The sequence below is a fragment of the Diabrotica virgifera genome, chromosome 3, assembly GCF_917563875.1.
Source record: "Diabrotica virgifera virgifera chromosome 3, PGI_DIABVI_V3a".
NCBI classification, from domain to species: domain Eukaryota; kingdom Metazoa; phylum Arthropoda; class Insecta; order Coleoptera; family Chrysomelidae; genus Diabrotica; species Diabrotica virgifera.
The window spans coordinates 252,147,431-252,162,458 of record NC_065445.1 but is presented as its reverse complement, the minus strand read 5'-3'; the positions used below and the strand labels follow the sequence as shown (position 1 = coordinate 252,162,458).

The 15,028-nt window shown below is 35.3% G+C and overlaps 1 protein-coding gene across 1 annotated transcript in view; it reads left to right on the top strand.

Moving 5' to 3' along the window:
- LOC126881705 (protein rogdi) overlaps nucleotides 1–15,028 on the top strand; it is a 28,531-nt gene that overhangs the window by 12,396 nt on the left and 1,107 nt on the right. Inside the window, exons 5-6 of the mRNA XM_050646118.1 lie at nucleotides 7,629–7,749; nucleotides 14,567–14,776. Coding sequence (XP_050502075.1) covers nucleotides 7,629–7,749; nucleotides 14,567–14,776 — 331 coding nt within the window. The remainder of the gene's footprint in view (nucleotides 1–7,628; nucleotides 7,750–14,566; nucleotides 14,777–15,028) is intronic.

Here is a 15,028-nt window from a genome sequence, read left to right as displayed (position 1 = left end):
CTTCTCGACAGCTCAAAACATTCTGATCTCTATTTGTCATTCATTCCCCTACTTTCTAAATATCCCTTCCAGATTCACAAATCAATCTTCCACCACCAACTCTCATTCGTAATATTCCTCAAAACCAATTTTTAATCTTTCTAAATATGCTTAATGGATTTCAAAAGAAAATATTTAATTCCCATTCTAAAATACTTTCTAACTATTTACAAATTTTAATGACCTATTCTCTCTTTCAAATGAGTCTTATTTAGCATAGGCTAATGATCGAAACCTTCCGCGAAAAACGATAATGAACTATCATCTATTTCACTGAGTTTTATTTAGCATAGGCTAATGATCGACCTTCCGAGAAGAACGATAATGGTACGCGTCATTCACTTTGTTTATCTAAGCACATTGTTCCGAGTTTCGTACGCTTATTCTAATCACTTCTTAAAATTAAATATAACAATTTGTTGTATACAGGTTGTTTTAAATTTATATGCCCGTGGTTGAGAAAATTGAAAATATTTTATATTAAATTGAATTTTGTTTATAATTATCAAAATTTAATTTTCATATCAAATAGAAATATAACAAATCCCCGCCTTGTATTCGATAAAATTTATCTGCATTTTTAAATAAATTTTCTCGAGGCAAAACCAACTCCCTGTATATTTCCTTACTTTAATCTACGTCTTATATCCTAACTTACTATCTACTTCATGTAATTCTGTCTTTTATTCGTGATATTTGTGTACATCGTGAATATTATAAATTCCCCGGATCTTTTCCGAGTTCCTGTGCCTCAACTCATAACTATTTATCCCATTTTCATTATTCACGATGTACGGGCCTTCGAAAACAGGCATCAACTTTGCGCAAATGCCCCCAGGAAGATTTGATACTCGTAATGCCCTCACGAGTACTTTTTCACCCTTTTGGAAAGTCACTGGTCTTCTTTTTCTATTTTGTTCCTGTCTTTGGATATATTTTTCGTTGCTTCGCCGTAATCTTCTCTGTACGGTTTCAATCACCTGTTGATATTCTTTTGGCTCTTGGTCTTCCCATGGCCTTATCGGCAATACACCCTTCATGATGTATTCTGGGGTCTCTTTTGTTACTGTGCTCGGAATTGTATTTAGATACCTTTCTATTTCCGCCATTTTCCTGTCCCAGTGGCGATGTTGCCCATCTGTTGCAATGCGAAGAAATTTCGTCACTTCCTGTATGAATCGTTCCGAAGGATTACTCTGTGGATGCCTGATGCTGACAAAATTTGTCTCTATTCCTCGTTCTCGAAGTTGTCCCTTGAAACGATCATTTCGGAAATACGTTGCATTGTCCAGTAGAATTTTTTTTGGTGTTCCTACTATGGCTATAAAATTGTCGATTTTTCTTAATATTTCCTCCCCCTTTGTGGTGCGGCAACTATATAATTTTACGTATTTTGAAAACACATCCACCATTACCAGAATATGTTTGTTCCTTTTAGTGGTCATAATTAGATCGCTTAACATATCTATTGCTACAATGTCTAGTTTGTTTCGGGCTTCAATATTTTTGGCAACATTTTCGTTTTTGAAATTCCGACTCTTATATTTTTGACATACATCGCACTTCTGGGTAATTTCCTTTGCAATGCGGTAATCCTGTCGGCTGATGTAATTTTCCCTAAAAACGAGCCAAACTTTTCTGCTACCGATATGCCCATTGTCCTCATGTAATTTCTTTATTATCTTTTCGGCCAATGTCTGTGTCACTAAATATAGTTCCTTTCCGTCTATTCTCTTAAAATATATGTCATTTTCTACTTCCGCTCTTCTTTTCTCTCTTTCCTCTAGGTCTTCTTGGTTTGTCCTTATCTCATTTAACGAATATATCCCTTCTTCTTGTATTAATCTATTTAGTCCCACCTGTAGAGTAATTGTTTCCTTTTTTCCCGTGTCCTCATCCCGTGTTAGAGCGTCGGCTATTATGTTGTCTTTTCCTTTTATATATCGGAACTCAAAATCATACTCCTGTAATAATAGAATGCCTCTATGTATTCTATTATTTACTAATCTATTCTTCATGATATGTACTAAAGCTGCATGGTCTGTTTCGATTGTGAATTTTGCTCCCAATAAGTAAAACCTCAATTTGTTTACGCAATATAGTACACTGGCAAACTCCAATTCTGTAACACTATATTTTCTCTCATGTGTTTTAGTCACTCGCGATATAAAACATATCGGCACTTCTTGGTCGTTTTGTATTTGAGACAGAACTCCTGCAAATTTTTGTATGGACGCATCAGTTCGGAGTATAAAAGGTAAATTGTAAATGGGGTGGTATATTTTCGTTCCTTTTGCGAATTCTCGTTTTAATGTTTCGAAAGCTTCCTCCTGTTCTTCTTTCCAATTCCATTTTATTCCTTTTTTAAGCAACTTTATCAGAGGGATTTCCTTTTGGCTCAAATCGGGAATCAGTTTTTTAAAATAATTAATCGTGCCAAGAAAACCTCTCAATGTTTTCAAATTCGTTGGTCTTGGGTATTCATCTATGAGCTTGACTCTGTCTTCGGATAATCTTACTGTTTTGGTGTCCAATTGAAAACCCAAATAAATGACTTCTTTTTGAAAAAATTGACATTTTTCAATGTTTAATTTCAATCCCGCTGTGTCCAATTCTTCCAGAATTATTTCTATGTGTTTCAGATGACTCTGAGTATCTTGTGAAAAAATTAATAAATCATCGATATAATGAACTATGAAATCTTCGTGGCGATTCAAAATGGTATGTAGAGCTCGGACGAGTGCAGCACAAGCACTCTGCAATCCAAACGGCACTACCTTAAACCGGTAGACAATACCATCAATAGAAAAAGCGGTGTAGTTTCTACACTTTTCAGCTAACGGTATCAACCAAAAACTGTGTTTTAAGTCAATTTTCGAAAATATGTGTGACCCGGTGATTCTTCCAAAAATGGCCTCGATGTTTAGAGGTGATTCATATTGTGATACAGTGTGCTGGTTGATATTCCTGGCATCTAAACATAATCTCAATTCTCCACTGCTTTTCTTTACTATCACAATCGGGTTAACATACGGTGAATCACATCTTTCGATGATTTGATCTTCCAACATTTTATTTATTTCTTCTTTCACCTCTTGTCGATACTTGTATGGAATCGGGTAAGTCTTTGATCGAAAATTTCCCAAGTTTTTCACCTCAAATGAATGTTCGTACTTTTTAGCCACTCTGTTTTCCTCATTGATCAAATTTTCGTAGTTTCTTAACATCAACCGCAATTCTTTTTCTTTCCCTTCTCCACATATCAATTTTCTGTCTTTTTTCTCAGATTCTTCACACATGTTTACCGTGCATTCTGCATCCTCGTTTGCATATACCTCCTCTTCAAATACCACTGTTTCAATCATATTCTTTTCACTTTCATTTTTTAGCTTTATTTCTTCTTCTCCTGAGCCCGTCTCTTCTTTTGAGGAATCCCAGGTCTCCTTTGTTTCTGATACTCTCAAATTTTCTTCTTCTGGGCTCAACTCTTCTTTTGAGGAGCCACAGGTTTCATTTTCTTTTATCTTTTTCTGACCTTTTCTCCTTTTTCTTCTTTGTCCTTGCTTCGCTGCCAAATTCATTTCCACTGTTTGTTCTTTACCTGATTCGTCCGTATTTTGTTTCTCATGTTCCTTGTCCTGTTCTCTTTCTTTTTCTTCTGTTAGTTTCATCGTATTATTTTTAAAATCTATCACTACATGTTTTTCTGCCAATTCGTCCACTCCTACTATCATGTCATGTGACATGTTTGGCATTATTACACATTGTAGTGCATACATATTCTTGCCCAGTCGTACCATTACTCGTATGCCTTCATTTATAGTTGCCAATGTCCGTTTGTTTGCGCCCACTAAATTTACCCTAGGTATTTTATAAATTAAATTTGTTAAGTTAACTTCTTCTATTAGTGTTCTGTTGACCAATGTTATTTCAGATCCAGTGTCTATCATAATTTTAATTGGTTTCTCGTTGATAAATCCATCCACAAATTTTAAATTAACTCCATTTTTCTTTTCGTTGTTTCCTGCCAATTTAATAAACTCCTTGGGGTGACAAAAGATTCCTGTTTGATTTTTGGTTTTTAGTGAGCGCCGTCGTGAAAAGACGCCGGTTGCTCATCGTTGTTTATATTTTCGTCATAATGTCTCTCTCCGTCATATTCATCTGTCTGGGTATTATTTACTTCTCTTCTATTTTCTCTTGGTCTGTCGGATCTGTTTCGGTTTTCTCGATATCCCTGTTCATTTTGTCTACCATTATTTCTGTTTTCTTGATTTGAGCGTGTGGTGTTTCTGTTCTGGTATTCTCGATTTCTGTCCTCATTCCATTGCCTATTTCTTTGTTCATAATTTCCTCTTCCGTTGTCTCTATTTTCGTTTTCCCTTCTGGGATTAAAATCTCGTCTTGTATAGTCCCTCCTATTTTGATTTCTATCTCGGTAATCTTGTGTTTCTCGGGGCCTGTAATCTTCTCGCGACCTTCTTGATTTTCTTTCTCTTAGACGTGATTCTCTTATTTGTAGGAATTGGCATAAACTATCTATGTCTTTGTAATTTTGCAATGTGATATGGTCTTCCAGCGTTTCCTCGAAATGTCTTGCAATCAGTTCGACTAATTGTTCCGATGAGTAATTATATTGTAAATGTTTTGCATTATTGTAAATTTGCAAAGCATATGTCCTTTCTGATACACCCATCCTATCATTGTATTTCCCATTTTGCAATTCCTTGTTAATTTCCAATTGTTGGACTTTTCCCCAGAAATAATTCAAAAATTTTTGTTCAAATTGTTGCCAATTGCCGAATTCTTCTTCTTTACTATCGAACCATAGGCTTGCTTCATATTTGAGATGGTTTCTGATAGTTTCTTTTGCTGTTTCGAAATTTCCGATGTGCTGTATTTTCTTTTTCAGGCTATTTATGAACGGCACTGGGTGTAATCTTCTTACGTCCCCGCCAAACCTTATCTTCACGTCATCTGTGCTATGTATAACCATTTCTCTTCTTTCTCCGACATTTTGTTGAGTATTGATTTCCGCAATCTTTCTTTCCACTTCTTCTATGTCTGCTTGAATAGCGTTTTGCAACTTGTTTTCCAAACTTTCCATTTCTTTTTTCTGGCAATTCGTTATCTCCTTTATTTTATTTTGAATTTTCATTTCTTGTTCTTTCATCTCGTTTTTCATTGTTGTCAAACATCCTTTTACTTCCTTTTCATACTTTCCTATGCGTTCCTCCATTTTCTTGTTGTTCTCTTCAATTGCTTGTTTCATTTTTTGTTGTGTTTCATCCATTTTTTGATCCAATTTTTGTTGTGTTTCATCCATTTTTTGTTGTGTTTCATCCATTTTCTGTTGTGTTTCATCCATTTTTTGATCCAATTTTTGTTGTGTTTCATCCATTTTTCGATCCACTTTTCGTTGATTGTCATCCAGTTTTTGTGACTGGAGTTGCATCAGTTGTAATAGTTTATCTATTCCTGATAATTCTTGCTGTTCTGATGCCATGATTGTCGTGTCTAAAATCTCTTCTTGGTCTGAATGTTCTTTTTGTTTTTTGTTGTCTTTGCTTTGGCTTCTTGTCACAGACATTTGTTTTCAAAAAGTACTATCCCCGCCAAATATGAAATTTTACTAGTATGTTACCAAGACGACTTTTTCTCACCCAAATATTATAAATTGTCAATAAATATATCAAATGTAAATATCGTAAAAATAAAATATTAAATCAGTTATGTAAAATTTGTACCTAAAGAGATCTAAAATTTTATGTTATCAAATGTAAGTATCTCACTTTTTACCACAGGCATATAAATTTTCAAATACCGGCTTTACTCTTTCTATCCTTCAAATTTGCCACTAGAAATACTTTTCAATGCTTTCCACGTTGGACGACAGTTGATGTGATCTTGATTATTGATATGAGATAATATTCTTATATGTCACTTAATTTAATCAATGTATTAATACTAATCTAATTAATTAACCAGATCACATATCAATATGTTTTCAATCTCAGGGCGAATTATAAATTAATTACTTACTTTCGTGGCTTCTAAATATTTCTTAATGGTTCCTAATCGGGATAGAAAAGAAAAGAGTAAAAAAAATACACATATGGGTTACAATTATAATCAAAATATTTTTTATTTTATTTAAAAGGCAATCAATGCTTAATATTTGCTATTTCTTATTATTCTTAAACATAAAGCATCGTTTAAACACAACGATAAGTCACAGCAACTAGTTGTGATGACAAGTTGAAACGCTGTTTAGACGCTGCGATTCAATGCGATACCACCTTCAACCCAACTCCAACTTTGATAAGTTGTGCGATGCACCGTTTACACACAATGATAAGTTGCAACAACTCGATTGACCTTGATAAGTTGTTTGATTTATCGCTGTGTTTAAACGATCCTTAACATTTACAAATGGGAATCTTATTTCCTTTTGGTTTTCAATTGAAAGTTTTTATTAACATTTAACTATTAGGAGTTATTAGGAACAACTCTATTTAAGTTTGATGAAGCTTTTCTGATATTATTGATTATGTTATTCAATTTTTTATGTGGAATTTAATACGAAAAACCCATACATTCATGTCCAAACAAATGAGACTGACCTTTTCCTGGTGAACTGAAAATGTCCTCACACAAAACCCGTTTCCTGCTATCCTTGGCTGCGATCAAACCTCGTCCTGGCTTCCAGTAATGTTCTCCTTTGAAAAACTAGCTCGAATAGCTCTCGTTCCTGCGTCTGTCGTGATGCTGTGTTCTACCTTTCTCGAAACTGCTATCAGCTACCGGGACACTCTTGGCTCAAGGAGGTTCTTTTACTCTCGACCTGGCCTACTTCTCGTTCCACGATAGATACTCCACACTCACGGAACTACACCGGCTTTCTCACTCTCCGTACACTACCGTCTCCTACTCGACTTCACTTCTCGACAGCTCAAAACATTCTGATCTCTATTTGTCATTCATTCCCCTACTTTCTAAATATCCCTTCCAGATTCACAAATCAATCTTCCACCACCAACTCTCATTCGTAATGTTCCTCAAAACCAATTTTTAATCTTTCTAAATATGCTTAATGGATTTCAAAAGAAAATATTTAGTTCCCATTCTAAAATACTTTCTAACTATTTACAAATTTTAATGACCTATTCTCTCTTTCAAATGAGTCTTATTTAGCATAGGCTAATGATCGAAACCTTCCGCGAAAAACGATAATGAACTATCATCTATTTCACTGAGTTTTATTTAGCATAGGCTAATGATCGACCTTCCGAGAAGAACGATAATGGTACGCGTCATTCACTTTGTTTATCTAAGCACATTGTTCCGAGTTTCGTACGCTTATTCTAATCACTTCTTAAAATTAAATATAACAATTTGTTGTATACAGGTTGTTTTAAATTTATATGCCCGTGGTTGAGAAAATTGAAAATATTTTATATTAAATTGAATTTTGTTTATAATTATCAAAATTTAATTTTCATATCAAATAGAAATATAACAGTATGTATACAAGATTACTGACTGTATAATAGCTTTTATTTAAAATATTTAAATATTGATTATTTTAGATCTTCAGACGAAGTCCTTCACGTATTAGGAAATATATTAGGTAGCTTGCAGAGAGGACGAACAAGTTTAATAGTACCTAGAAAGAAGACAATATACGATCTACTTAAGAGTCGCAATATGGTAAGTGCTCTCTAATCATTTTTTTATCGTTGTACTTTGTTTATCATTAAAACCATAAATTAAATGATACATGGTCGCACACTTCTTATTTTTCTATCGATGATATAATTGAACGTCTAATAAATGCACAGAATTTGGTAAAACACTTAAAAAACCAGCGTAACCAAACAAATTCAAATCATCATCATTCTCTTTACCATTTCATTCTTTCACTAATTGCATTTCTCCATAAGTTTTTATCTTGGATCATATCAACATTAATCCCCTTTACCGACATGTCCTGCCTAAGCGCCTCCCCAGGTCTTCTTTGGCCTTCCTCTTCTGCTTCTTCCAGGAACTCGCAGTTCGGCAATTCTTCGTATTGGGCGATTCACATCTCGACTGAACATCTTAACCTATGCTTCCTCATTTTGGTATAAGTTGGTGCCATCCTTAGACTTCCTCTAATAAACTCATTCCTAATTTTCCTTTTTTGTTACTCCATCCATCCATCTAAGCATTCTCATTTTCGCCACATGCATTCGCTGTTCCTCTTTCTTTTTCACTGCCCAGCTTTCAGTTACCTACATCATATGGCGTTTTTATAGATTTTTCCCTTTAGCCTCATGGGAATTTTTCTGTCACACAACTCACCACTCGCTTCCTTCCATTTCATCCATCCATCCTTATTCTATTGCATGCATCTCCATCTATTTCCCCATTACTCTGTAATCCCGATCCTAGATATTTAAAACTCTCACTTTTCTCCATCCTAAGATATCATTTTATTTGCAGTAACTCCATCTTTAAACAAACATTCCACATACTCCGTCTTTGTCTTACTAAGTTTTAAACCTTTTTTCTCAAGAGCTTGTCTTCACTGTTCCAGTTTTAGTTGTAAGTCGCCTTCACCATTTCCCACCAACACCACATCGTCTGCATACATTAAGCAAAAGTGAATTATACACTGTAGTTTCGCTGTTATCTGATCTAAAACTAATGAGAATAAATAAGGACTAAGCACTGAGCCTTGGTGCAATCCTACTTTCACATGAAATTTATCAGTCTCTCCCACACCTGTACCGGGACTCTGCAACTTTTATAGCGAAAGCGTAAGCGTGATTTCCGAACGCTTTCATCAAGTTATACTCTGTAAACTGCTGTCGGATGACGCCGGCAACACCGAATGGAGTTCGGAAGTAAAGCGAAACGTGATTATTTGTGGTTTCGTTTCACCACGTTTAGCGCTTAGAGTGACGTATTAAAAGAAGAAATTGACAATTTTACTTGGTTTTGAGGTTGTTTTTTACCACGTTTCGTTTTTTTGGCCGTTGTTGTTTACAAATACATAGTGTACTTGAGTTTTCAGTTTGCACAAATACATTTTCTTAACATAGAAATATATAATGTTATCCATCTACGGTTGCAATTCATTAAAAAGGTAATGGAATAAATCTTTATTTAATCTAAACAACTCTATGAATCGTAAATCCGGCAAACCAAAATAATCACTTCTATCCCTTAAAAATCTACCTTCTTCACGAAGCAGCCGTAACTGATCCCTACGTTCTTGTTCGTCGAAAATTATTAAATTTATAGGCAACATTTTATTTAATTTCAACAATAAACACTTGTTTTTGTTTACCTTATGCTTTTTTGGAATTATAGGTTAGTTAAATCTGTCAAATATGTAGAATCACATCACATTTCCACAGGACGGAGTTTATCTATGGCATAGAACAAGACAATTATTACAGAACTCTAAAATCTTGAGACGACGTGCTGTGTTGCCGTTAATTTTTACCCAATCGTTCGTTTCAATTCGGTCCAGTTCGTAGAGTATTGCGATAGTATAGCGAAGCGAAGCCACACAATACAGAGTACGATTCGAACTGAACCGTTGCTTTGCTACGCTTCGCTACGACTTGCTTACGCTTTCGCTATAAAAGTTATAGAGTCCCACTGCTGTGCTAACACTAGTTGTTACTCCCTCATACATACCTCTCATAATCTTTACATTTTCACCGGGGACTCCTTTCTTATTTAGTGTCCACTACAGAATCACTCGAGAAACTCTATCATACGCTTTCCCAAGATCAATGAATACCATATGAGTGTCTGTGTCTTCATTCCCTTATCAACTGCCTCCCTCAAAAGTGGGAGTTTCAGATGTGTGACATTCAACTCGCATTTCGAAACTGATTAAGAACACGAGAATGAACACGATGCAGAGACATGAATGTATTGTCCTTTTCATGATCATTTTTCAGTGCGTAACAAATGATAGGAAAAAGGGTAAGTCCGTGATAATACACATTTATGACATTTATTCTAACATGACATTTTAGTTAAATCTGACAGTTATCACATTTTATTTTCAATTTGGAATAAAAACAAATCAAATGTGTTTCTTGCATTTATAAAACGGTATTTTCTTTGATTTGTATAGTCTTAAAAATTATACAGCAGGGGTGGCCAAACCACGGTACGCGTGCCACAGTGTGGCACGGCGGTGTCTTAAAAGTGGCACGCGAGGACTTTTTGGAAAAATAAAAAAAAAATTAAAAAAAATTAACTTAGTAAAAAGTTAAAAATTCGTCTTTTATCCTACGCCACTCTTATTGTACGCCACTGCCTCGCGCTAGACACGTTCACGTTATTCTCTACTCAGTTGATTCTCAACTTTTGTGCGAGACGCTTCAAGTCTGTTTGCCTTGTGAGATAGTGTTTTTACAGTTTATTTCCTTTTAAAACCATTGTTTTCGAAATGACCACGAGTAAGCCATCAACTTCAAAACGTAAATATGCGGACGATATCGCGACTCGTGAATTTAAAACTGAGTGGGAAGAACAATTCATATTTACTCATCACAACACTTCCAAGCCTTGCTGTTTGATATGTGGAATTTGTGTGGCAGTGCCAAAAAAATTTAATCTGGAGCGCCATTATAAGCAAGTTCATGGCGATTTCACCAACAATTATCCTGTCGGATCACGCCTACGAACCGAATTCATCGCCAAGAAAAAAAATCTTTAGCCGGGCAACAATCTTTGTTCCCAAAAAGAAGTAATGAAATGGAAACAATGGTGAAGACTTCGTATGAACTCTCGCTGTTATTAACACGCAAGAAAAAGCCATATTCCGACGGAGAAGAGGTAATTAAAAATAGTTTACTAATATTCGCTCAAAATGTCGGTGATTCAAACATAAAACATATGGTGGACCAAATCGCTTTGTCCAGAAACACCGTCATGCGCCGAATTGATGATATGGGCCAGGATGTTGAAACACAAATTATCGGCGGACTACGAGACTGCAAATATTTTTCACTGGCTTTGGATGAAAGCTGTGACATCACAGGTAATACGCAGTTGAGCATATTTGTACGCTTCGTGACAGATAGTTTCAATGTTGTGGAGGAGTTATTAGATTTGCGCCAACTGGTCTCCACAACAGGACAGGATGTCTTGGATCAAGTGAAAAATGTTATTGAAGGCAGCAAAGTGGAGTGGTCGAAATTGGAGTCGGTTTGTACAGATGAAGCGTCTTCCATGGTTGGTCGAATCAAAGGATTTGCAACGCTACTTAAAAACTTTTTAGGAAGAAATGTTTTCAAATTCCATTGTATAATCCACCAAGAAGCGTTATGTGCCAAGGACCTCGATCTATCCTCGGTGATTGAGCCTGTATCGCGGTGTATCAATAAAATACATGCCCGAGCTAGTAATTGACGACGATTCCGAGAACTTTTTCAGGAGGGAAACGGAGGAGGCAGGTGAATTACTCCTTTATTGCAGTGTTCGATGGTTGTCCAAAGGGAATGCACTGGCAAGATTTTGGAATCTGAAAGAGTGTGTTTTGCAATTTTTGGAGGAGAATAAGGAATTGCCAAATGAGTGCTCTCTGTTGAAAAATGAAGACTGGCTATGGGATTTAGCTTTCCTTGCGGACATAATGGGACATTTGAACATATTAAATTTAAGATTACAAGGAAAAGATTGTATTTTTCCAAACTTAGTTAGCCACGTAAGCTCATTCAAAAACAAAATATCACTTTTTTATTCAGATTTTAATGAAAAAAAAATTCACTCATTTTAAATTAATGAAGGAATTGCTTTGAAATAATGTTCCAAATTACGATAAGTTTAAAAATTTAATCTTCAAAGTCTTCAAAGCTCATTTGTTACGAGATTTCAGGATTTCCAGGAGGAAAATAAAAATATTCAACTTTTCACAAATCCTTTTTCCATTTCATTTAAAGACGTTGAAAATTATCCGCCGGAATTCCAAATGGAAATAATAGATTTGCAAAGTAATATTTTGTTGAAAAATAAACATAACAGCTGATTTTCCATATCTTCACAATTTTGCTTTGCGGTATTGTTGTCGTTTTGGTTCGACGCATGTTTGTGAAGAAATATTTTCAATTATGAATGTTATTAAATCACAATATCGTTCAAAATTAACCAATAATCATTTGAAAAATCTAATTTTATTAGCTGTAACAAAAATTGACCCCAACATTCAACATTTAATTAAGAAAATTCAGATTCACAAGCCACATTAACCACATCAACCACAAACATGTATTGTACTACTAGTAATAAATTAATAAACAATCTCGAGTAGTTGATAATTATATTTTTTTACTATTTAAAATAAAAAAAGGTCGTAGAAAAGTATAGTATTCTACTCGCATGTAATGGCTATTACTCACTCTGATGAATTACGACACTCGCATTCGCTCGTGTTGCAAACTTCATCATCGTGAGTAATAGCCATCATTACATGCTCGTGGAATAATATACTATTATAGCTACATATATTTTTTATTTCATACAAATTCCACGTACCTATTGAATTTTTTGTTAGAAAATTTTTGGTGGCACGACTAACTTTTCATAAACAGATAGTGGCACACTGTTAAGAAAGTTTGGCCACTCCTGTTATACAGATTATATTTGTAATATTATTATCTAATTAAAAAAAATTATTTATTTATTATGGCGCCATCTATCGAAAACTAGAATAACTAGAATAAATGTTATAAAAATGTCACCGACGAAATGTAATCACCGACGTGTCTTTTTTCTGTCACATACAATTTAATGCGTTAGAAAGAAATCGAAAAACTGTGACGCACTGAAAGATGATCATGAGAAATACTGTAGATATATATGCATGTTTTATTGATTAATGGCAAGTATTTGACTGGCTTAACCATCAAAAGATGATCGAAATTATGACAACTAGAATTGACGAGCAAAACTTGCGAATTATCTCAGAACTATATTGGCACCAAACGGCAACAACTGAAATAGACCAGATAACATCCGAGGATATAATATATATTATACGAGTACGACGAGAGTTGCGACAGGGTTACGTCTCATCGCTTCTATTATTTAATTGATTTGGGAATCTATGTTCAGAGAAGCATTAGACGAGGTCCAAGGTGAAATCAAAATTTACAGAACCAGCATAGAGAACATCAGGTACGCTGGTGATACCGACCTAATACTAAGCAATAGGGCTTTTCATCGATTGTCATTTGTTTCGAGCTTCTGTCATGTGTCACATAATATTAATATATCTACACCATACGTCTTTGGTTTCTATCATTGTTATTACCAATAACGTATGATGTAGATATATTAATATTATGTGACACATGACAGAAGCTCGAAACAAATGACTGTGAATGAAAAGCCCTATGTACAAGAACTACAAAATATAATAAATTCGGTAGTTCGTCATAGCGTATGGCTTGCTTGTCTTGCTTATAGTCTTGCATGTATGGCTGCGAAGCCGATGCCGCACTGCAGGATGCTAGAGGGTGGATTTTAAAGGTGGATGGTGGAGGGTCGCTGCATCCTGGACGCAGTGAAATGAAGTCAGTATCCAACTGACGGCTGAGGAATCGTTTGTTTCATTTGTTACGTTACATTTGGTTTGTTTTTTAGCATATCGTCATATTAGAGGTAAAACTCACTCATTAAACTTTTCAGAAATTGGAGAAAAATCGACTTAAAGGCAAACATTGATTTTTAAATTCATCTGACTTGAATATTGGATTTTTTTAATGCAACTGCAAAGAATAAATAAAACAGATATTTTAAGCCATGTTTCGTGACATAGTGGGTCTGCTGGGTCCCAAATTGCCCTTCTTTTATACACAGCACTTATTACGCTTTCCTCCATAGCGAGGCTACCCGGATGGATTATCAAACACGACTGATATGGGTGGATAGACGCCTGGCGGACCACCGGATGGTTAGATGGTAGTAGGAGGCCACTGCGGCTACCGTCGTTGTATTATTCGTAGTATAAGTAGCTGGATGGTCGCCAGGCAGGTATCCACCATCCACCATCCTGCCAAACATCCTGCAGTGCGGCATCGGCCTGAAAGTTGGACAATGGACTCTGAAACAGAAAAAGAATAGATGCCTTTGATATGTATATATATACAGACGGATGCAGAGAATTCCATGAGGGATGCAAAGATTTGAAAATGCAATATTTGCGTCATCTGTTGAGAGGTGAAAGATATGAATTACTCCCAATCATATTGGAAGGTAAAGTACATGGCAGAACATCAGTAGGAAGACGCCAGAGCTCGTGGCTGAAAGACCTGCTTTGACCGTTCATGCGCAGAACTCTTTCGTGCAGTAGTTTCTTCTTCTTTTATGTAGGCGGTAGTTTCCAAAGCTAGAATTGCCATTTGGATCGCCAAACTTCGAAAGGGGACGGCGCAGTAAGAAAATTAAATTTTAAACACATTTTATTAAGCATGACAGAAAGCATACTTGATTTAATTAATTTTACATTTTTTTTCAGAAATCGCTTGCCCCGCCTTTAGCAGAAGATCTAGCAATAAGTTTTTATATCCAAAGCCACAAATTGGTATTTGTTATGTACCATTTGATGAACAATCAGGGCGTTATGACGCCCGACTCTACTCCTGCCGAGTGTTCAGTACCTTGGTTAAACGAAGTATTAGTACTCTTTACTGTTGGATTGCAGCTATGCCAACAACTAAAGGATAAGGTAAATGTTTGATCATACTCATTTACAGTTGAACCCTTAATGGAATATTGTTTTTGCACTTGAAGTGTATTGAAAATTTAAAAGTAAGAACGATGTTAATTTTTATCGTAGTTGTTCGATATGTATAAAAAATGTGTTTCTTTTGCAAGTATGTATATATATAGTGGCTAAACACCCCTTTAGGGGTTACGCCGCTTACGCTCTCTAGATCTATGGTTTGAGGTAGATCAGTTCTCATGTTCGTTATTTAAT